This window comes from Girardinichthys multiradiatus, chromosome 18, assembly GCF_021462225.1.
Source record: "Girardinichthys multiradiatus isolate DD_20200921_A chromosome 18, DD_fGirMul_XY1, whole genome shotgun sequence".
NCBI lineage: Eukaryota > Metazoa > Chordata > Actinopteri > Cyprinodontiformes > Goodeidae > Girardinichthys > Girardinichthys multiradiatus.
Genome location: NC_061810.1, coordinates 17,278,539 through 17,299,486, shown reverse-complemented (window position 1 = coordinate 17,299,486; position 20,948 = coordinate 17,278,539). Strand labels below are relative to the sequence as shown.

The following is a 20,948-nucleotide window of genomic DNA, read 5'->3' as shown; positions in this document are numbered from 1 at the left end:
GGAATCTTTTGCAGGTGTTTAGAGTTAACTCGTTGATTCAGATGATTAGGTTCATAGCTCGTTTAGAGACCCTTTTAATGATATGCTAATTTTGTGAGATAGGAATTTTGGGTTTTCATGAGCTGTATGCCAAAATCATCCGTATTAAGACAATAAAAGACCTGAAATATTTCAGTTAGTGTGCAATGAATCTAAAATATATGAATGTTAAATTTTCATCATGACATTATGGAAAATAATGAACTTTATCACAATATGCTAATATTTTGAGAAGGACCTGTATATCTTGCCATAGATTCTCTGAGCTTTACGCCTGGATTTGATTGGGCCAATTTTAACACATGAATATGATTTAATACCCAGCATTCCACTGTAGTTCTGGCTGTGTGTTTAGGGTTGTTATCCTGCTGGAAGGTGAACTTCTGCCTCAGCTTCAAGTCTTTAGTTTCTAACAGGTTTCCACTTCAGCACTATTTAGCTCCATCCGCCAACTCCAGCCCACCATCATGTCTCTACTGAAGAGAAGCATCCCCACAGCATGATGCTGCCACCACCATGTTTCATCGTGAGGGTGTACATTCAAGGTAATGTGGAGCGTTTTTCGCGACACTTCGCATTTTGAAAAGTAGGTCAAAAAGCTCAAGTTTGGATTCATCTGACTAGATCAGCTTCTTCGACGCATTTGCCATCTCCTACATGACTTACAGCCAAGTTTTGTTTTGGCCTTCTATCAGTTCGTCAGGGCAGATTTGTGGACTACACGAATAATAGCTTTCCTGAGCTGTGGATCTGTGCAGCTCATCCAGTTTTACCATGGGCCTCTCAGCTGCACTTCACAAATATGCACTACTTTGTGTTGGTCAGCCACATAAAATCCCAATTAAATGTAGGGTGATAGTTTGTGTTTGTATGTAACAAAATGTGAAGAAGCTCAAGGCATGGAAATAATTTTGCAAACAATATGGAGATAGTTAATAATGAATATATTGATGTACATAGAGGAATTCCTCACATTATCTTGCTTTTAATCTCATTTAACGACCATTCTCATTTCATCTCTGAATTAAGAAAGTCTGAGCAACCACCAGCGTTCCAAACAGAGCCTTAGAGGTTGGCTGTGAAGAGCCCCACTCAGGAGAACTGTGGGTCGGTGGGTTGTCTAGTGGAGATTACAGTCAGAAGCAGCAGCATGACATGGAGGGAGGAGGGAGGGCGGGCATGCAATTTCAGCTAATTTTACTCCCGCAAACTAAAAACTACTGGACACGGCGGGGGGGGGCGGGGGATCAACAAGAATGATTAGAAAATGGATTCGACTTTCACCTTTTCCTTTATCGCATCAACCTGGAAAGGAAATTCAGAGAGGCAACTTAAGGAGGAAAAAAAACCAAACGGGATTCTCCCCAAAACAGAAACTGACAGAGAGAAAAACGAGCAAACAGAGGGCCTGTCACAAAACAACGAACAACAAAAACCCTACGAGTGATGCGGGTAATTAAGGCCACTTTTGATACAAATGCAGACTTGAGATTTTTTATGGAGCTGATATTGTTCACTTCGTATTTCAGCCAAATTCAAAGACATATGTGAAAACTGCAAGGGGCTGCAGTTAAGACTGAGCTCTCTGGTACAAATTAGTCCTAACCATGCACATATAGAACAAATACTTTGAGTAACAAAATCATACAACTAAGACACTTTGGCGCATCAAGTTTTTCAGAAATGTTTCCCTCAAGTCTGCTGCCTGCTATAAAAGCAACAGAGTTTGGATTTCTGCCGTGTAACAGAGCAACACAGCCTTTAAGAATCTCCTCTGCAAAACATTTGTATAAAAAAGCAGCTTGAATGGATGGAAACCCAAATAAAATGCAAACATCAATGATGTCACACAATGACTGACGGAAGCAGAGGAAGAGGTGCAAGAACAGAGGAGAGAGATGCTGATATTGATCTCTGAAATGGTGTAAAGAAAACTTCCCTCTTAGGATGTATTCACACTGGGAAAGTCCTTTAGTCCGCTTGTTTAGTCCGGACCAAAAGCGGACTCCATTTCTTCTTTTGTTTGGTGCGGTTTGCTTTCACATTGTACTTTTGCAAGTGAACTATTACTTGTAAACAAAGCCACGCGGTTGATGATCATTTCTCCCATTGGACAGAAATGACGGGGGCGGGACCGAGCACCGACCCGGAAATTGAGGAAAACAGCGGTAGATGTGCTGCGTGCAGCACCTCTGTTCTGCACATTTGTGCCGTTATTACAGCTACAGAATTATTGTGAAGGTGAAGAGCAGCTCATTCAACACAGACTTTGTGAAGTTCTATTTATAATTTTGGAACGTCGTCGGAGAAAGCGTGTGCCGTGTCCCACAACATGCCAGTAGCGTTGCTAAGCAACATACAGCTTATCAGGTATGATTTCAGTAGACCTTTGCTACTGGCTACTGTGGCTTGTTATGTCCAAAGAGACGTGTGTTTTCTGTAGTTGGTTCACACCGGGGCCGGTTCGTATTCAGACCATAAGCGAACCGCACCAGAGTCCGTTTGGAAGCAGATCTTGACCACCTCAAAAAGAGGGTCTCGGTCCGGTTGTTTGGTCCGGACCAGGGTTCGCTTGAGTGTTTTCACACCTGCACAAAAAGTCCAACGGGGGAAACGAACTCTGGTCCGTTTAAAGCGGACCAAAAGTGGCAGGAGTGAATACAGCCTTAAATAGTATTTGCGAACACATTTTAGCAGCTGCTCGAGTAACAGATGTGGAACTGCTGTTTACTGGTTAGATAAAATGCATCTTTAGACTATTGTGCTCCTTTTTACTGGGATTGTTATAGGAAACCTGTGGCTTGCTGGTCTTCACAGACAGGAAGGAATGGGGCAGAAACTCCTCCACACCTTTCAGACGTTTGAATCATGCAGCTTCTCTAGAGGGTGTTGACTACAGTTAATCTTTTACTGCGTTTCTATTGGTGTATTTAAAACAAGGTTGTTGTTTTTTTGTCCTTATAAACCAACCCATTTTAGCGCGAGACAGCCCATACTAGTCAATGTCTTGCAAACCCACCTTTGAGAGGTACTCCCTCATAACCTGGATGAAGTATGGCATGGAGAAGTCCATGATGTTGTGTCGCCAGGCGGTTTCCAGTACCACGTCTGGCCGCAGCAGGTCGTAGCAGGTGAACAGGCAGGCGGCAAAACACTCCTTCTTGTCTTCCATCAGGAACCAAGCTAGAAGCTCCTCTGCCAGCTCCGTGTCTTTGGACTCTGATGCATACTGCATGGCATCCTGTGGGAGGAGATCACAAAGCCACATCTGAAAACTGAATTTAGGAAAAGGGGGAGCAGCTGGCGTTTTGCACTTAGGCACAGCTTCTGGTGAGAACACAAGGTTGGGATTGGTTACGATTAAATGGCACTGCACCTTGTAGAGCTTGTCCTTCTTGCAGAGCTCGACGCTCTGCTTCCAGCGGTTGTTGCCCTTGAAAAGGTAGGCTGCAATCCTCCTGAATTCAATCAGCTCGTGCTTCTCCAGACTCTGAGCCAGTGAGATGTTGTCGAAGTTATCATACGCATCAATGGATGTTCGCAGAGCCTAAAAGACAAAAAGATTGGAAGAGGACAGCGTTAAAAATGTAGCCATCTGAGAAACATTCTGACTATGAAAAACAGGTCAACTTAAATGCAGCGCAGGAATTAGTACAACTTTTTTTTTCACTTTTAATTAACCATCAGGACATTTAAAAACGCTGAAACTTACAGCATATGAAATGATAAATAATAAAACAGATCATTTCATACCGCATAGTCCTCCTCATTAATGAAGAGGTTGTTGAGTGCCTCATTTACTGCCTTGTTGTTGTGATTCTGGACCGATCTCAGGTAAGGCTTAACCAGAGGCAGCTGCTTCACCTGAACGAAGAACCAGAGAAAAAATAAATAAAAGGGTCATGAGCACCTCGGTGACTGTCAATCTGCTAACTTTATTTTATTTTATTTGAGGCTAATCAAACCTTGCTGAAGAAGTTCACAGCGCGACTGTGGTCCAGCCTTGGAGAGAGCACGATGAGGAGGTCATTCAGTAACAACGGTTTGAATTCCAGATAAAACTGGACGGACTTGTAGTACAACTCTACGTTTGCCACCTGTGATGAGAAGCAGACATTCAGCGCATCATAAATCATTCTTCCTCAGTCAAACAGGGCGGGATCATGTTTTTGCTGTGTTGTTGCTACTGACTCCATTTCCTTTACCTTGGTGACAATGTCTTTGAACTGACCCTCCTTCCAGGCATCAGATGGATGGCTCATCATGGTGATGATGGCGTTGTCGTATTCCTCATACTTGTCATAGAGGAACACCAGCTCACCCCAGAGGTGGGCCTGTTCAGCTGCCCTGAGAACCTGAAACACACACACAGATTATTTCACTGCCTTATATTTGACTCTGGTGGAATTTGTTTCTTATTTCCCAGTTTAGGCTTGCTTGCTTAAAATGAATCATTTTAGTCCTGAGTGACTGTGTGGCTAAAAAGAAATCAGACATGTACTTTTGGAATGTTGACACGGGACCAGAAGAGCTCCAGGTGCTCCCTCATCTTCTGGGGTTTAAACTTGGAATAAAGGATGGCCAGCTCAGTGAACATTCCCATGTGTGCACGTTCCAGGCCCAGAGCGGCCTCAAGCATGGTGATCAGCTCCTCAAAGTAACCACGGTCCTGCAGGAGACACACACATGGACTTAAAAACACCAACCAAGGACTCGCATTCAGACAAAAAAACAAGACTTCTACCATTTGCTCTCACAGCAGATATTTTGTCTCTACAGCTCAGATAAAACAGGCGTTGCTAGTTTTCATACGCAAGTCCTGTTTAACTTTAGAAGTCACACATTTAAATTCACATAATAAAAACCAGTTAATTTTTACCTGAGCTACACCACAAACCTGGTAGTAGTTGATTAATTCCTCCAGCTCGTCAGCGTGGACGACAATGTGCAGACCGCACATCTGGGCAAGACGGAACTCCTTCCCATCCACACAGGCAAAACAAACCTGAAAGAGTAGTAGAAAAAATACTTAATCCATATACATAAGAGAAGATTACATGGCAATACTGGAAAGGTCATGGTTCTAAAGTCATTAAAATCATCAAATTCATCACCTCCTTCCAGGTGCGGGTGCTGTTAGCCTTGCGCGCTCCGTCCACAGCTGCCTGGAATTCTCCCAAGTGCACCAAAGTGGAAGCCAGACGGCCAAAGTTGGACACGTTGTTGTAAAGCAGTTTAGCAGCTTCGTACATCTTGTCATCGTAACAACGATCGCCCACCTTAATGAAGATAAACAGGAGGTCATAAACAGGAGGAAAAGATTAGAATCGAGCAGATCCATACACAGGTGAGCTACCCAGGACCTACTTGCTGAATGTGGGCATTATTGGGACCATTGATAAACTCTTCCAGTTCTGCCAGGCGGTTGGTTTTGGCCAAAGCAAAGATCAGCTCTGTCTCAACATATGACTCCCGGGCCTTCTTACGAGCCATCTGCAGGAACTTTACCAAGTCCTCCCAGTTTCCTGCACACATCCATCATTTATTCATTTCAAACATCATGAATTTTCTTTTTTTTTTTAAAGGATTAATGTTTTTAAATAATAAAGAGCTCAAGTTTTCTTCATCAAAGTCAGATAATATGATAGAGATCATCTCACCACTCTGGGCTGCAGCCTGTCCCACCTCCATGTAAGCAGAAGGGTCATCAGCCTTGATGTAGGAGTCGATGGCTTCCTTCACCATCCCCTTCTGAAGCTGGGCTTTTGCCAGCTGACTCCACACTGGAGGCTCATTGCAACGCTCCGCAAATTCATATGCTCTGTCCAAGTTCCCAATGTGCTCAATCAGAACCTGGAGAAAAGAGAGAGAGAGAAGGGGAAATTTAACAATAAAATAATAATAATAATAAAAAATCAGAACACATAGCTATTACCGCAAAGATAACATTAAAATACCAGTTAGAAAACAATCAAACCAGAAGTACATTTAAAGCACATAACAGAAGAGCAGATGGCGCTCACCTGCACAGCAGAGGTGTTGACATCAAACTTTCTGAAAATTGCAAAGGCCTCCTCAAACAGCTCATTACTGATGGCAATATTAGCTATGTCTGGGGCATCGTAGTTGTCAAGACGATTAATGTACTCCATAACGCGAGTTCGGTCAGCTTTAATGGCTGTCAGAATGAGCAGGTTCTGGAGGTTTCTGAAATTATCAGTAGGTTATAAATTACATAATGTCACTGTTATCTTTCCCAGGTGACATGATAGGAATTATGGAAGTTCATAAAGGAAGCAAAAAAATAGATATTTTAGCAACTTACAAAAAAAATGGTTAAAAAGGCAGAGCAATATGAACTATGTTAGGATTTTAAGAGACGGAGGATGCATCACCTGTGCTCACTGAAGACAGAATTGTCCAGCACAATCTTTTCCAGAAGCTCAATGAGCTCATTGGGCAGGTCGGCCGTCATGAACGCCTTGACTGTGACGGACACTTCCTCTGGATCCTGAGTCTCCGATAAGGCTGTCTGGACCACCTACAGCACAGGAACAACACACTTTATCCACAATAGCTGACGTTCACTTGGGCAGGCAAGCTGTTTGTGTTACTATATATGTTTCCTGGTAATCCAAGCAGGAAAATGTAAAGACCCTAAAGTCAGCAACTGTTTTAGAGGTTCCTATTGGCTCTTCTGGCATTAGCAGCATGAGCAAAGCATGACGTGTAGACCGGGCATACCTGGTCTGAATTATTCTACACTGATTACAGGTTCTTTACAAACAGTTTGTGATTTTAGAACATTTGTGTGTGAAAAACAAAACGGGGATTCTCAACACAAAGTTGGTCAGACCTGGTCGATGAGTGGTCTTCTGTAGTTGTTGGTCTCCAGCAGGACACTGGCCCACAGCTCCGGGTTCTTGCGTCGAACAAGGTAGCGGGACAGACTCTTGAACAGTGAGTTTTCGTTGCACACCTGACGCACAACAAGCAAAAGTAGTTGAAGTTAAAACAACAAATCATGGAAGCATAAAAGGGCATTTCACATTTATGACCCAAAAAAGAAATAGCTGTAAGGTATTCAACTTCATTTCAGCTTACATGAATGAGTTCCTGGTCACACTGTCCTCTCTCGTACGCCACACAGGCCAGGTGGGGGTCTCTTTTCTCACAATATTTGCCCACCACGCGGCTGTCATAGTAAGGGTTCTCCCTTAAAAAGCGCTCGGGGTTGTTGTTGCTGTCGATGTAGATCTTGGCCAAAGCGTTGTGAGTCGCAGGCTCCTCACAACCTTCATGAATACGAGCCTCCAGCCAAGGGAGCAACAATTTCAGACTGGACAGAGAATAAAACACTGATTTAGGAACACAACTAAACCATTTTATTAGATACACAAACCACCTAACTGGTGTGTACGATAATGTATTTCACTTACGCCATAGTTTAGTTCTTACCGATTTCTCTTCTCTACTTCAGCAACAAGTTCATCGGTGGAAAACTGCCCCCTGACCACCATGATCAAGTTCTTGATCACATCCTCAGCACAGTCCACATCCAATAAACCTCCAATGACCACTGGCAGACGGCTTGGGTTCACCTAGAACCAATAATCGAACCACGGAGTTCATACAAACAGAATAAATGCACGGCCACATTTAAACAGCCTCCTGTCGGTGAAGTACTGTACCTTCTGAACATAGATTTCGATGTATTTTTGAAGGCTGTTGCGATACAGGTACAGGACCAGGTCGTGGACAAAATCAAAGCGGTCACATACAATGATTAAAGGCAGTTGGTCAGTAAGTTTGGCCTCCTGTCGGGCAAACAAATAGAAGCATTATCAGCCATAAAACTCACTAAAACTGCAACTCTGATGAGATAAAAGTTCTGCACCGTCTAATTCCTACCTTCAGGAAGTTCTTTACACGTTCCGGGTCGTAGCAGTTACTTTCTCTACAGATTCTTTCCACCTCTTTAATCTGGCCCGTTTTACAGGCAGCTTGAATATATTTGAAGTGAACTTCTGGATCCTGACTGAAGTTCACAATAGAACCCAAGAAGTAGAATAATCCTGAAAAGGAAAAAACAAATAAAAATCAACAAGTTTTCTGTTTTCAGGAAAACTTTGGAAAGGTGAGCGAGCTCCACCCAAAGTCCAGTTTGAGAGTTAATAGAGACCTTTACATATTTGCAACTTACCTTCAAAGCTCTTAAATGACTCAAACAGCTCAGTGAGGGACTGAGTTGTAAGCTGCTCGTGGTACTTGGAAGCCACCTGCACAGAGATCTGTAGGTTCTGGCGGATGTTGGCTGATAGCATGGCTCTCAGACACTCCAGAGAGTCCTCTACCGAGAGGGAGCCGAAGAAATTCACCAACCACTGCAAATATAAGCAGAAAACATGCAGGAGATACAATGACACTCCTCTCAATCTGCGTAAATGACTTATTTATTTATTTCTATTTTGATACCTCTGGGTTCAGAAGGTGTGTGTGCACCACAGCTCGCTTTATGTCATACAGGTCTGTGTAATGTTCCAGCGCCCTCTGCAGGAGGCCAGCCTTCTCACACAGCTGTGCCACATGGGCCCGGTCATAGTGGGTGAACATCTGATTACCAAGGATGGCATCTGCAACCTATAAGACGTGACACGTGGAAAAATAAATACTCATTAGAAGCTTTACACAGATCCATTGGTAAACAGGTTAGTTGCTGCTATCTTTCAGTCTTTCTTGGATTATGGTGATGTTTTTTATATGCATACTTCATCCCAGTGCCTGCATGCTCTTAACACTCTGTATCACGGGGCTTTGAGGTTTGTTATTAATTTTATATCACTCACCCATCATTGTTCACTGTATGTACATGTCGGATGGTCCACCTTATCATAACGCAGGCTAACACACCGGCACATTCTTGTTTACAAGGAAGCCCATGACCTACTTCCATCTTACCTCTCCCAATTCCTCTATCTGAAGAGAGCAGGACCTTACAGCCTTCATTCAGAGAACTATTTTTTATTCACAGTTCCATGGGTATGAACTGAGGTGGAGAAAAAAACTATTACGTATGCTGCTCCCTTTGCCTGGATTGAACTGCAAAAAGTCTTGAAACTTCATGACATGGTCTCAATGGAGGCTTTTAAGACAATTCTGGATGACTCGGAGTCAGACACATCAGTTTTGCAGATGTTTTACATTATTTTTAGAGCTGAATTTCATATATCTGTCAGTTGGAATGTATGTAATGATGTCTCAGTAAAATGCTTAATGTTGTGCTGTCTTGGACAGGACACTCTCGAAAAATGTTTTTTTAATCTCGAAGAGGTTTTTCCTGGTTACTAAAGGTCTAAATGCAGGGGTGTTGTGACTTCAATTAATTCAAAATTAAAAAAAAAAAAAAAAAAAAACAGAATGAAATGTTAACATTCATAGTCACTAAATATGTGAGGATTTGTATTCAAAATAAAGCTGATAACGGGCTTCGATTCTGAGGTTAACCCCCTCCCTCCCAATCACTGGTTGCCCTTGTTAATTGAACCACAATCAGTGCCTGGACCAAACATCTGGATACATGAATCTACCTGTGGCGCATGAACCAGGTTCATTTCCAGCAAGCGGGTCTGCAGTGGTCCTTCCATGGGTCTGTTGTTTTTCAGGGCATCCAGTAAGAATGACGTGCACTGCTGGATCAGGTTGTACTCCATGAATACGTCAACAATCTGCACAAATAAAATAAGTCCTCTTTTTAACCAGGCACTTTTCTAATCACTGGATCCCTCCTTTAACGTTAGACCTTCACAACTGCTCACGCATGTTTTACCTGAGTAAAATCAGCAAGAGGCTCCTCATCCTGAACCAGCATCTGGGAGAACTGGAGACCTTGCTCTGGACTGATCCGCATCACGTTCCTCAGCAAGAAGATCCAATCTGGTGTGTAGCCCACCTACAGAATTCACAGATGCTTGGTATGGTTTAATCAACTAATATTCCTTTTTAAAAACATTAGTTAACCCAGGTTACAATCCTGACTCCCCGAAATGTTTTTCTGCATCAACACCACACTTAAAATACGTAAAAGTAGTCATCACTCACCTTCTTGGCGTAAAGAACAATCTTCTGAAATTGCCCAGTCTCTGCAAAGCACTGAATGACTTTATTGGGGACGTTTGCTCTGAGATACACACTGAGGGCAAGAGTGGGATCCACAGACTTCACCAGGTCTCCAAGCTCCTCAGAACATTCCAGCTGGAAACAAACAGCAACAAAGTCAGATGAGACACAAATCCAGGACAAAGTCATTATTAAATCTGATTCAGTTAATCAGATTCTGGAAAAGATGAAAAAAGCAGAACTTTGGTTTTCAAAGTTTAATTCATCTACGTTAATGAACTTAGGTGACAGACACATCTAACAAAACACCTACAGTGAAAAAACAACCTAGTGAGAGACTTTTCAAGAGGTTTTCAGTACAGTTTGACTGTTATTAAAGAGAATAAATGAGCACCAGATTTGTGTTTATTTACCTTGTCCTCCTTTAGCCATTTTTCCAGCAGCTGCTTGCGGCCCTGCTGAAGAACAGGCCTGCATAGCTCCAGAGACTCAAACTTGTTCAGTTGGCCCTGGTCCAGCAGGATGCCAAAGTACTGGAGCAAAGGAGACGTCTGGCCTGGTTGTGCTGGAACACTCTGGAACCTGCGAATGGTGTCTGGAGTCCGCAGGATGCCCTGAAGCACAAAATGGACAAATCAGTATCCTGATTTTGAAATAGTACAAATGAATTAAAACTAATTTGGCTATATTTTGGCAGGGGCACTTAAACCCGGTTATAAATATCCGCTTTTGTTTGCATGAGAAATTGAATCATAACAAGCTGAGCTTTTGTGTCAAGTCGTGTGGGTGCATACTGGCGTCCAAGTAGTACCTTGGGTGCATTGGCTGCCACCTTGGCTGCTTCTGAGTAATTTCCTGCAGCAAACAGGGTGTTAAACTTGCGAGCGAAAAGTTCCTCAGCACCGGCAAGATTGTTGCGTACAGCCATGCGAAGAGCCAAGTCTGGGTTCTGGAGCACGTTAGTAATGTAGGGAATTATGTTTTCCTCCTCCACGCACACAGACAGTACCTGAAATTTGAAAACAATCATCAGCACACTATTCAAGACAGCAGAAATCTCATGAAATAGAGTTCTTTCAGATTAGACAGAGAGAGTCAATTTAAAAATATTGTCATAGATTCTCAATAGGATTTAGGTCTGGACTTCGACTAGGTCATTCTAACAAATCAATGTGCTTTGATCCAATTCATTCCATTATATCTCTAACTACAAGTTTAGGGTGGTTGTCCTGCAGGAAGGTGAAACTTTGTCCCAACAGATCATGTTCAGTGACTTTACATGTTTGTATTTGTTAGATTTTTTAAAAGTGTTTCGTTTCACTTCCTCTGCAAAATTATGCCCTGATTTTAGTTCTTTCATCACATAGAATCCAAATGAATTACACTGAGGTTTGTAGATGTAAAAGAATGTCTGTAACGTGATGAGTTGAAGGTGTGTTGATCGATTACTGAAGTTGATTTAATTTTATTTCCTGAAACACACATTTTGTGTAAATAGAAAAATCCTACAACTCAGTATAATTTGAGGACAAGCTCAATTAGGAATACCCTCTTGTTTTTATGTAGTGTTAAAATCTCTATCACTGTGCGCATGTGCAACATGCTGAGCTGTGTATGCCGGACCTGCAGGTGCGAGCCAAGACAAACAACAGGATTAGGTTGTGCAGCCTGGCTGGCCAAGCTTAGCCTCTCTGTTGGGGCTGTCACACGCGGCCCGAAACTGAAAATGCTGCTGCAGCGGGATAGATTTTACATAGACTTCCTCAATCAAGGTCACAACCAAGGACCCAGGCTGATAGGGAAAGTAAGCTGACATACCACAGGAAGAGTGAATCACCAACAAATGGCAGCAGCAACACACACGCACACACTCACGCACGCACGCACACACACAGTTTATGAATGCATATAAAGACTGAGACAAGGACTGATTTAGAAATGAACCAGCATGTAAATGCCCCTTTTTGAAGAACTGTGCAATAAAAGACAATCAGAAAGATGTGTGTGAATTTAACTGTTAGGTCCCGTTTAACATCAAGCTTGAGAGTTTAACATAATGTTTAATCTCAGGTACCGCCTTAATAAACCCACGTACTGCAACATAAATAAATCAGTTTTATCAGCTCCAAATGTACCTGTCCTTTCCTGTTAACTCCAATGATGCCAGCAGTGGGTTCATGTGGCGCAGTGACAAAAATGGTCTCGCCGCTGATCCTGTTCATGTAGATGCAAGTTCCGGTCTCCAGGTCATACAGGTGGATGTAGCCATACTTTGTGATGAGAAAAACGACATCCTGCTTGGAGCTGATCTGGATGTGCAGAAAAAGAAAAAGGGGCCATATAAATACAGCTCAGGTCTAAATGTGAAAGATCTTGTAGTGTTAGTAACCATCAGCTGGACGTCAGACGCTCACAGGTAAGTTAGTAATGGCTTGCTCCTAGAGCAATCCTAGAGACTGATGACTTGGAAACACAGATGTCAATCAGTCATACTTTTTCAACAGCACCATACACCATACAAATCGGGGCTTCTTCCTCACTTTCACCACAAGTTTGCTTAGGACAACTGATCGCTGAAAGGTAAATGACTTGATGCAACAGTCTGGATTTTCTTTAGGACTGGGATTATATGGGGACCTGAAATGAACTGCACTGTAATATACTTAAGAGTGAACATGACTGCATGAACTCGAACCAAATCGGTGCCCGACAATGGCATCTGTTGTGAATTGGTACTTTATAAACAAAATAATAAAACTGCATTCAAATGCGTGCCAACGTATGGAAGAATTGTACCTGCATAGCAACAGGGAAGTCATTCTGGGCTTCCGGAGGAAAGAAAACATCCACAGCTTTTTTGGGAAATGGTTGGTTTCCACTTGGCGGGGTTCCAACTTCAATAATATGAAGCTAGATGTCAAAAAGCAAATAAGACAAAAGAAGACAATGTCAGCCAATGTGGGTTTCTGTTAAGCTTCAGGTTTTCAATTAAATAAATTTAAATTGGAATCTGGATGGAGTCAGCTGGGCTCTCTTTATCTTTGCAGCTGTGAGCCAGAGGCTTTGCAGGGCTGCTAAATCTTACTTTTCCTCCTGCTTGTCCCCGCACAGCAAAGCAGAACAGCGTTGACTCTTCAGTGTTGCCCTCCATCTTAAATTGTGCAAAGCCAGCAGCATGGCCTTCAATGGGCTGAGAGACCTTCCTATCCACAGAGTACAACTGCATGGCCCCGACAACACGGTTTTGCTGAAGGAGAAAAAAAACAACAACAAAAAACGACCATTTTGGCTTCAGAAGGAAAAACTGCCCAACTCACTGTGGCATTCGGACTTCTTTATTCTTCACATTAACACAACGTTTTAGACACAGAGTGCATTTACCTGTGCTGAAATGCCAATGAGAAGCAACCATTTCTGCTTGGCGTCGGTACGGTAGTTGATGATCTGGCAGCCTGCCAAGCTGGAGTGACGGTCAAATACTTTGATTGGTTGAGAGTCACCTTCCATGCTCCAATGGTACACGGCGTTGTCTGTGACCAGGGCGACGGTGTTGAGAGAGATCCACTTCCAAAAAGTCACGTCGTCTGTCATGGTGTGAGCCTTCATCTTGCTTTTCATCTCAATGTTAAAGATCTGCAGGGTCTTTGCAGCTGAAAACACCGAGAGCCAAGATTAAAATTCAGTGATGGAAGTGAACCCCGTGATCATCCTTCACAATCTTTACGTCAAACCAGGCTTACGAGTAAAAGGTACTACAACACACAAGCCAAAGCAAACGTTTGGATTAGACCTACCATTGAGGCATACCTACTCCAGCTGCTGGATAAATGCTGGTAATCACGGATTTGACTTACAAAAAAACGAGCCGTTTAAAAGAAAAACTAGAATCAGCATTAAAACATAAAGGCCAATACAAGGGCAACCACTTTTATGGATCTGCATTCACTCACGCTAAATGCCACAAGGTTTAAATGGGAAATGTATCTGTTAAAGCCACAATTCAAGAAGTTTAACTGCTCTGCTTAAAATGAGGTTCTGCCCTTAAATGCAGCCCCATGCTGTATATCTTGGTGATTTTGCTATGTTGAAACACTATGAGGGGACCACAACGAAGCAGGAATATGGAGCTACTGTTACCACAACGGCAAACTGTGCTGTACAACGAGGACATATGTCAGAGCCCAGGTGCATTCATCACAAGTGCTAAAATGAGTTTTCCAGATCAAGTTTCAGTCTCAAAGGCATTAGTAAACATTGACACATTTTGCTTATTTTTTAAACTGTTCATTGTTAGTGAAAATCGTATTTTTCCCATAATTTGTACCCAATGTATAGTAATGCAACATTTTGTTTAATTCCAGGGCAGACAGATAAATTGAAAAAAATGCTGTCTCCAGAATTAAACATGAAGGCCATTGAAGGTCAAATTGAGGACTTAAACGGTGTCAACTTTGGGCCTCTTGTTATGGCTTCAAAAGTATTTAAACTAAACTTTAAAATAAAGAGTGGGTTAATTTAGGCTGGGTGTGAATGCAGATTGGGCAAAAAGCACAAAGACAAACAGATGTGATAATGAGGAGGATGCTGGACAGATGCACTCAAACCCATTTTATTCCCTCCAGTTCAGTCTCAGTGGAGGAACAAAACGCTCTTAAATGTGAATATTTAACCAATAATACACCATGACTGACAATATAATGATATTTCCTAGATATTTTGGTGAAGCTGTGTGTATTGAGTTTATGGCGCAAATATCCAGCATTAACTGCGGCTTTCTTAAAGGAGTAATTCAAGAAGGTTACTAAAGTAAACGTTTTGTCAACCTATTAAGATTTAAATGTCAGCCTGGCTCCCAGCGAGCAGATTTTTTTTAAAGATGATGACCATTTTTTGTGCTCACAGTCTGCAAGGTTTTATTATGGGCTGCACCAACATTATAGAAGCTACATTCAGCCTGCCTGTGTTGGAGCAACCTATTTAAGCTAGAGACGGTCAATTATGTCATTTGTCACTGTTATGGGATCATGTTTGCAAATCTCAAAAAAATTAACAGGGATTATTACTTTAACCGTTTTTTTTTTTTTTTGACAGATCATTCCTAGAGAGCACCAATAAATAAATAAATGCATTTAATAATGTGATGTAATGCAGTTATTGTCTGCTGTTCAGCAGTACAGATGCACTAACTGGTGTCATCAAGTAGCCAATTTGATCATGGTTAGGTTTTAGTTTGAAGAGCATTTGTGTTTCTGGGGTTCTGCTTATATGAACTCACATAAAGTTAGAACCATACAGTCTAATGGCAACAACAAAAATAAAGAATAATCTAAATGTACGAAAATCACAATACTAATGTAGACCATGTAACACTGGTGAAATGTAGTGGGGGATTTGTCTGCATATACATGGTATTCATTTTTATTATGCATTGGACAGATTGCTTTGGGGAAGAAGAAAAAAAGAAATCCTGATCAGGACATCCCTACACTATATTCATTTTTATATCGGACAATGAAATACCTGTAATGAGATTCACCTGTGTGTTCTGTCTTTCATTGCCAAAGTATTTTTGAGATATTTAAACATTAGCTCAGCTTAACCCAAACACCTTTCATTGGGCAGTCGTACTGGGGTCACAGATGTGGGAAAATGCATTAAAGTGTGTAAGGTAAATCTGACCAAAGGTAAATTTCAAAGCTAATCACCTGTTGTAACCAGGAAAATATGGTACGACTATAGACCTAGCTACCACAGGTTACTATTTTTATTGCAAAATGCAGTGTTTCACGATGACATTTCTCAAAGGAAGTAATATTTTGGAGGATTTACCCTTCTGTAATAATGAAGGGCTTTACTTATAACTCGTGATGTTATTTTTACTTAAATGGTTTTACATCTGCAATTACCGGGTCATGTGTTGAGAACAAAGCATCTTTATGTTGCGACTGATGGCTAACAAGTTTAGGTTTGTTGTCCACCAAGGATGCAGGGTATTAGCAGGTGTACTTACTTTGAGTTTTCCTATCTGTAAATCAGCTTCAACCTTTACAACACCCACCCAGATGCAACTACTCAAAGGTTTCTATCATACATCCAATAAATGAACTCAAAAATACATGCGGGTAAAATATTTGCAATCTATAAAGGTTTAAATAAACCCTAAAAAGTGTATTTTCATACTGTACCTAAGTATTTTTTTAAATATGCCGTACAGTATGTAGTGGAAAATAAGATGAAGAATAAAATACATGTACATTATATTAAATGTACAAACACACATTACCAAAAAAGAAAATGGCCTCTTTAAAGCTACAGTCATGTTGTTAAGCTCTGCTTCTGCAGGTTTTGTTTTTATTTTTATTTATTTATCTCAAGCACTGGATTAAATTACAATCAGCAATGTGCAAACAGTTTAAGACAGAGCATACAGGAACACTTTGACAACTCAGGATATGTAAAATTCAACTCACCGTCTGCAAACATAAGAGAGCAGTAAGAAATAAAAATAAAAAAAAGGAGCAAAAACAAGCAAAACAGACAAAGCATTTATGACAGCATGACATTTTACTATTTCTACTGCTACTTTTCCTAACAGTACTATACATTTCCATTTGTAACACACTACACTGCAGTTGTTGACAAACAAAGATGGAAATGATCTACTTGTGAACATCCAAATGAAAAGCAGAATGTGAAAACTACATAACTGACAACACAAAGTAAATTTACACAAACGGTCCCGTGACTTTTGACATGAAAATAGCAAGAAATCTGACCGGCCAAATTCCAACCGTTAACTTTCCATTTTTGGCCTATGTACAAACCTAACACACTCACTATGTCCTAACCATGCTATATACATTAAAGCTACTGCTTACCTTTGAGGGCGATAACTTTGCTGGCGGGGTTCATGATGGCGCTGTCAGCAGAGATGGGCCGACGGATGGGGTTGTTAGGATCAGCCATATCAATGATGACAACCTGGGCCTGCTCGCCCACTTTCTCCCTTACACAGATGAACTTGTCAGACTCCATGGTTAGAGTGCTGAAGCCAATGTTGGCTGGGTTGATCCCCAAGTTCTGGAGCTGTGACAGAAACACAAAAACTGCTTTAGAAGCACAACCTATAGCACCAGATGTCAAACATCCTTCATGAGGAGCAAGACATATTATAAACATTATAAATAAATATGTATTGATAAATACATTTAAAAATGTTTTTAAAATGAAATACCAAAACATTACACATTATGTACAATCATTCATTTTGCTCATCAATGTGTACTGTCCTCACTGTGAGGTGTTTAATGTTTTTTGGCGGCCAGGATGCTCAATTTGTCCTTTCGTGATTAAATAACGGTTGAAAAATAAAAAAATGAACAAAAGAGCATGATTCAAGTATATTTTATTCAATTATTTGACAAAGTTGTCATTTCAAATTATAGTAACGTTCAAAAGGTTTTGATATATTTGGCATGAAAATAGGAACAAAAATCATTAGAGCCCTGGAGGTTTCCGATTATGTTACAGGCGTTTACTGGCCAATACAGAAAGATGGTGTCCTTTAAGATCTGATTTCCCTTTGAAAACTTTAAACACGTGTAAACTATGTTTCAATTCAACAATAACCCACGAAGGGAAAAATATGCTGGTTCCTCGCTGGAACAAATTGTATAGGATCCAACAAAATAAAAAGATTACAAGTAGAGATATCAGAGATCAGCAGGTCAAATACTGAAATGTCGGGTTCATTTTTCAAACCCTCTTGCCACAATCTGAAAAGGTTTTTGAGTAAAATAAACCAGCAGATGAAGATTGGAGACATATGCTGCATAAATAGTGACAACCTTGTAACTACATATTCTTCTAATAGGGTTCAAAGCTACCATCTATATGAGGGAACATGCAGCACATTTTCTATTCCATGTGTAACAGTCCTTAGAAACAAATCATCAGACGGTGTCGAAATCTGAACCGGCCTGAAAGAACACAGGAAACCGTATTGGCTAGGAAAAGCCTTATCGGTTCATCACTAATTAAAAGATTTTGACTAAACTCAGAATGAAGTGGATTAAAGCAGCAGTTCCCAACTCTGCCCCTTAAGGTGAAACGCATTCCTGCCACCACAAACCTAAATCAAACTAGTAAGTGATTGGCAGGCCTATGCACAACCTGCTGACAAGCTGTTGAGGTAATTCCTTTAACTGAATCAGGTATACTGGGGAAATGGCAAAAAATGCAGGAGAGCGCGCCCCAAGGACCAGAGCTGCAATGAAGAGCATGCTGTTTGTCGATGTATTTTTCTAATATTTGAGCTTCCGATCACCAGTCACAACCTATCATAGTAAAAATGGCCAATTAAGTTCACTAGATCCTATACCAGGGATACTCAAAATCTGGACACTCGGACATTTCTGCCGCTATATGTAAGACATAAATAATCCCTGACCAAGTTGTTTAAGAAGGAAATAGTGAGAACAGGATCGCATACTATTGTCGACCACATTAGTGAGTTTTCTTGTATGTTTTTGTTACAAAAACTGATCTTTTATTTTACATGAAATGTGCTGCTTTTTAAAATAAAACTACTTTGAGATAACAGATAGGCAGTTTTTAAAGAGTTTTACAAAAACACTGAATTACAATAAAATGGTATAAAGTTTTTCTATTGAGCTCTTGAAAACGTATACAATAACCACCTGACACATTTCTTTAGCTTAGAGAAGGGTTATAATTTAAACCCATAACTCTGAAAAATAAAAATACTGAACAAAAAAAAAAAAAGAAATTTAGGAAAATTAAAAAGGAATAAAAAAAAAATACACCATTTCATAAGGCATTAGATTTAAGCTGTTCAATGATGGCCGACATTGTAAATATCTGTGGGTATCTGTTAATTCAAACTATGTTGTTTTGATGTTCTGTTTATTTATTCTTGCTGTGGCCTAGGCATGAAAACTAATTAACATTTATCCTTAAATTAGTGCTTATTATGCTTTACTGTCAGAATTCTGAGCAGCTTAGTGTCACAAACCAACATTGTTCGGCAACATTTGATTTTAGAAATTATTTAAAGTGGTGAGCAAATTAGTTAAAAGGCATTTAGCCATCAATAGCTGTCCCTCATCTAAACATCAGATTTTGACCTTTGACCATGTAGTCTGAATACACCCGTAATGCACATTTAGGTGTAACTAATGTTCTTATAATACCACCAGACAATGTGAGAAACCATAAAGTTAACAATTAGAGAACATTATGTACCATATATATGAACGTCTACAAATCAGGACAAGAACGTAAATCAGGGTTTCTAAAACCCATAATCTATTTAGACGTGTAGACAAAATTGTGATCGTAGCCAGAGTCAGTGAAGGCGTTCCTATGCAAATCCAATAATCCAGCAGTGTCAGAAGCTGGGAAATGATTGAATTTTACTGTAGTCCTATCTACGGGGCTTTAGAAAATCTGAACGGCCGTGTAAGATTCGGATGCCTCCTAGATGGAATAGCTGTTTCGCTTCAGACGACGAATAGAGGCCATTGCATTTAGTCCGAAACGTCAAATGAACAAAACGTACAATGCAAATGGCTTGTCGTGACACAACGTTCAGTGTATGACGTTATATGGCACTAGGTCCTGTCAAACTGCAGCTGATCGTGCTTTAACAGCCCGATTCTCCTCCTCCGAGGGCCCGGATGAATGCAACATCCAGGCTGCAGATTTTCTAGCCACATTGTGTGATGGTAACTGGACGGTTAGTTAAAGACTCCAGCGCATTTATAATTAAATTACTCCCAACATCTCGTACGACCCGCTAAGTATAACGGTTCACGTGCTAATGCAAAAGCTAGCAGCTCAATTAATAAAGCTACGCGCATGGCAACCATTACACAATTATTCATTTTTTTTCTGTAGCACCCCAGAAAAGAGTGGCATAAAGAAATGTTTCAATTAGAGATAAGCAGTTTAACCTGAGATTAGAAGCATAAGGGAGATGAATGAAAAGTGCAGTTGGCTAAACGGGGGAGGGGAGGTCATTCATTTGCTGTGGGTATTGACGTTAGCTTGGCTAGCAAACTGTCAGATGCTTGCTATGCAAAGAAACAGACTGTAATGACAAGTAATGAAAACGCTGGAGATTATATAGCTGTAACGGTCCTTCGCATACCTGCAGGTGCTCCTGGAAGCGGATAGGCAGGATCTGAGCCATGGTGCTTTCTTGAGCTTCTCCGGAGTCCTGAAATTCTACCCGCACAGCTAGCTAGCTAGGCAGTTAGCACCGCGCTAGCTACGACCTCTTCACTGAGAGTGTAGGTCGGAGCCAGTCAGTGAAAACGGCTACACGGTGAGGAAAAAAATCAATATCACGTGTTTTTAGTTGTGTTTCCGAAATCTGATACTCGTGAAAATGTTAAATTTGTCTTCCTTTTGTGTATGCTTTCTGCACAGCATCGATGGATAGCGGCGGCTACGGCTGATCTTCTCTCTGAAATCCGCAATGGCGGCGGAAACGGCTCAGTGTTTCCTCTCTGGAAGCATCCAGGGAGCTCTGGAAGGACACTGGCTCTACCCTGCGCGAGCAATGTCTGCTTTTCACAATTTTTTTTATTTCTGACTTTATCAACTTTTACTCCATGAAGCACTGTTGTGCTTCAGTTATGTGCGTCGGTTCAAAAAATATTTTTACTGCAGCTCAAATCATGCCTTAAGCGTTTTATTTAGAGTAGAAACCTTTTTTTTAAAGTTTAGATAATTCAGGCAAGACAAATAAAAAACAGCATTTAACTTGA

General features: G+C 41.0%; 1 protein-coding gene and 1 long non-coding RNA gene across 6 annotated transcripts in view; one reads left to right on the top strand and one right to left on the bottom strand.

Annotated features, from left to right (window-relative positions):
* Positions 1-20,465, bottom strand: part of LOC124884057 (clathrin heavy chain 1) — a 27,667-nt gene extending 7,202 nt beyond the window's left edge. For 2 of the 5 annotated variants that reach the window (XM_047391650.1, XM_047391654.1), the window contains exons 1-32: positions 20,327-20,465; positions 17,034-17,241; positions 16,626-16,628; positions 13,537-13,805; positions 13,241-13,402; positions 12,952-13,065; positions 12,291-12,464; positions 10,967-11,164; positions 10,569-10,769; positions 10,138-10,290; positions 9,866-9,988; positions 9,627-9,764; positions 8,515-8,679; positions 8,243-8,423; positions 7,951-8,114; positions 7,731-7,856; positions 7,498-7,640; positions 7,144-7,378; positions 6,896-7,018; positions 6,435-6,580; positions 6,063-6,246; positions 5,700-5,892; positions 5,407-5,564; positions 5,154-5,318; positions 4,937-5,044; positions 4,541-4,708; positions 4,245-4,394; positions 4,005-4,136; positions 3,793-3,903; positions 3,416-3,586; positions 3,059-3,280; positions 1,324-1,344 (exon numbers count right to left, since the gene is read on the bottom strand). In XM_047391650.1, coding sequence (XP_047247606.1) covers positions 1,324-1,344; positions 3,059-3,280; positions 3,416-3,586; positions 3,793-3,903; positions 4,005-4,136; positions 4,245-4,394; positions 4,541-4,708; positions 4,937-5,044; positions 5,154-5,318; positions 5,407-5,564; positions 5,700-5,892; positions 6,063-6,246; positions 6,435-6,580; positions 6,896-7,018; positions 7,144-7,378; positions 7,498-7,640; positions 7,731-7,856; positions 7,951-8,114; positions 8,243-8,423; positions 8,515-8,679; positions 9,627-9,764; positions 9,866-9,988; positions 10,138-10,290; positions 10,569-10,769; positions 10,967-11,164; positions 12,291-12,464; positions 12,952-13,065; positions 13,241-13,402; positions 13,537-13,805; positions 16,626-16,628; positions 17,034-17,241; positions 20,327-20,368 — 4,851 coding nt within the window. In that variant the 5' untranslated portion in view covers positions 20,369-20,465. The remainder of the gene's footprint in view (positions 1-1,323; positions 1,345-3,058; positions 3,281-3,415; positions 3,587-3,792; positions 3,904-4,004; positions 4,137-4,244; positions 4,395-4,540; positions 4,709-4,936; positions 5,045-5,153; positions 5,319-5,406; positions 5,565-5,699; positions 5,893-6,062; positions 6,247-6,434; positions 6,581-6,895; positions 7,019-7,143; positions 7,379-7,497; positions 7,641-7,730; positions 7,857-7,950; positions 8,115-8,242; positions 8,424-8,514; positions 8,680-9,626; positions 9,765-9,865; positions 9,989-10,137; positions 10,291-10,568; positions 10,770-10,966; positions 11,165-12,290; positions 12,465-12,951; positions 13,066-13,240; positions 13,403-13,536; positions 13,806-16,625; positions 16,629-17,033; positions 17,242-20,326) is intronic. The other 3 variants (XM_047391652.1, XM_047391651.1, XM_047391653.1) reach the window with 3 other exon arrangements.
* LOC124884061 lies at positions 19,797-20,948 on the top strand. Its single transcript, XR_007042380.1, has 2 exons — positions 19,797-19,912; positions 20,333-20,948. It is a non-coding gene; the product is annotated as an uncharacterized LOC124884061 (long non-coding RNA).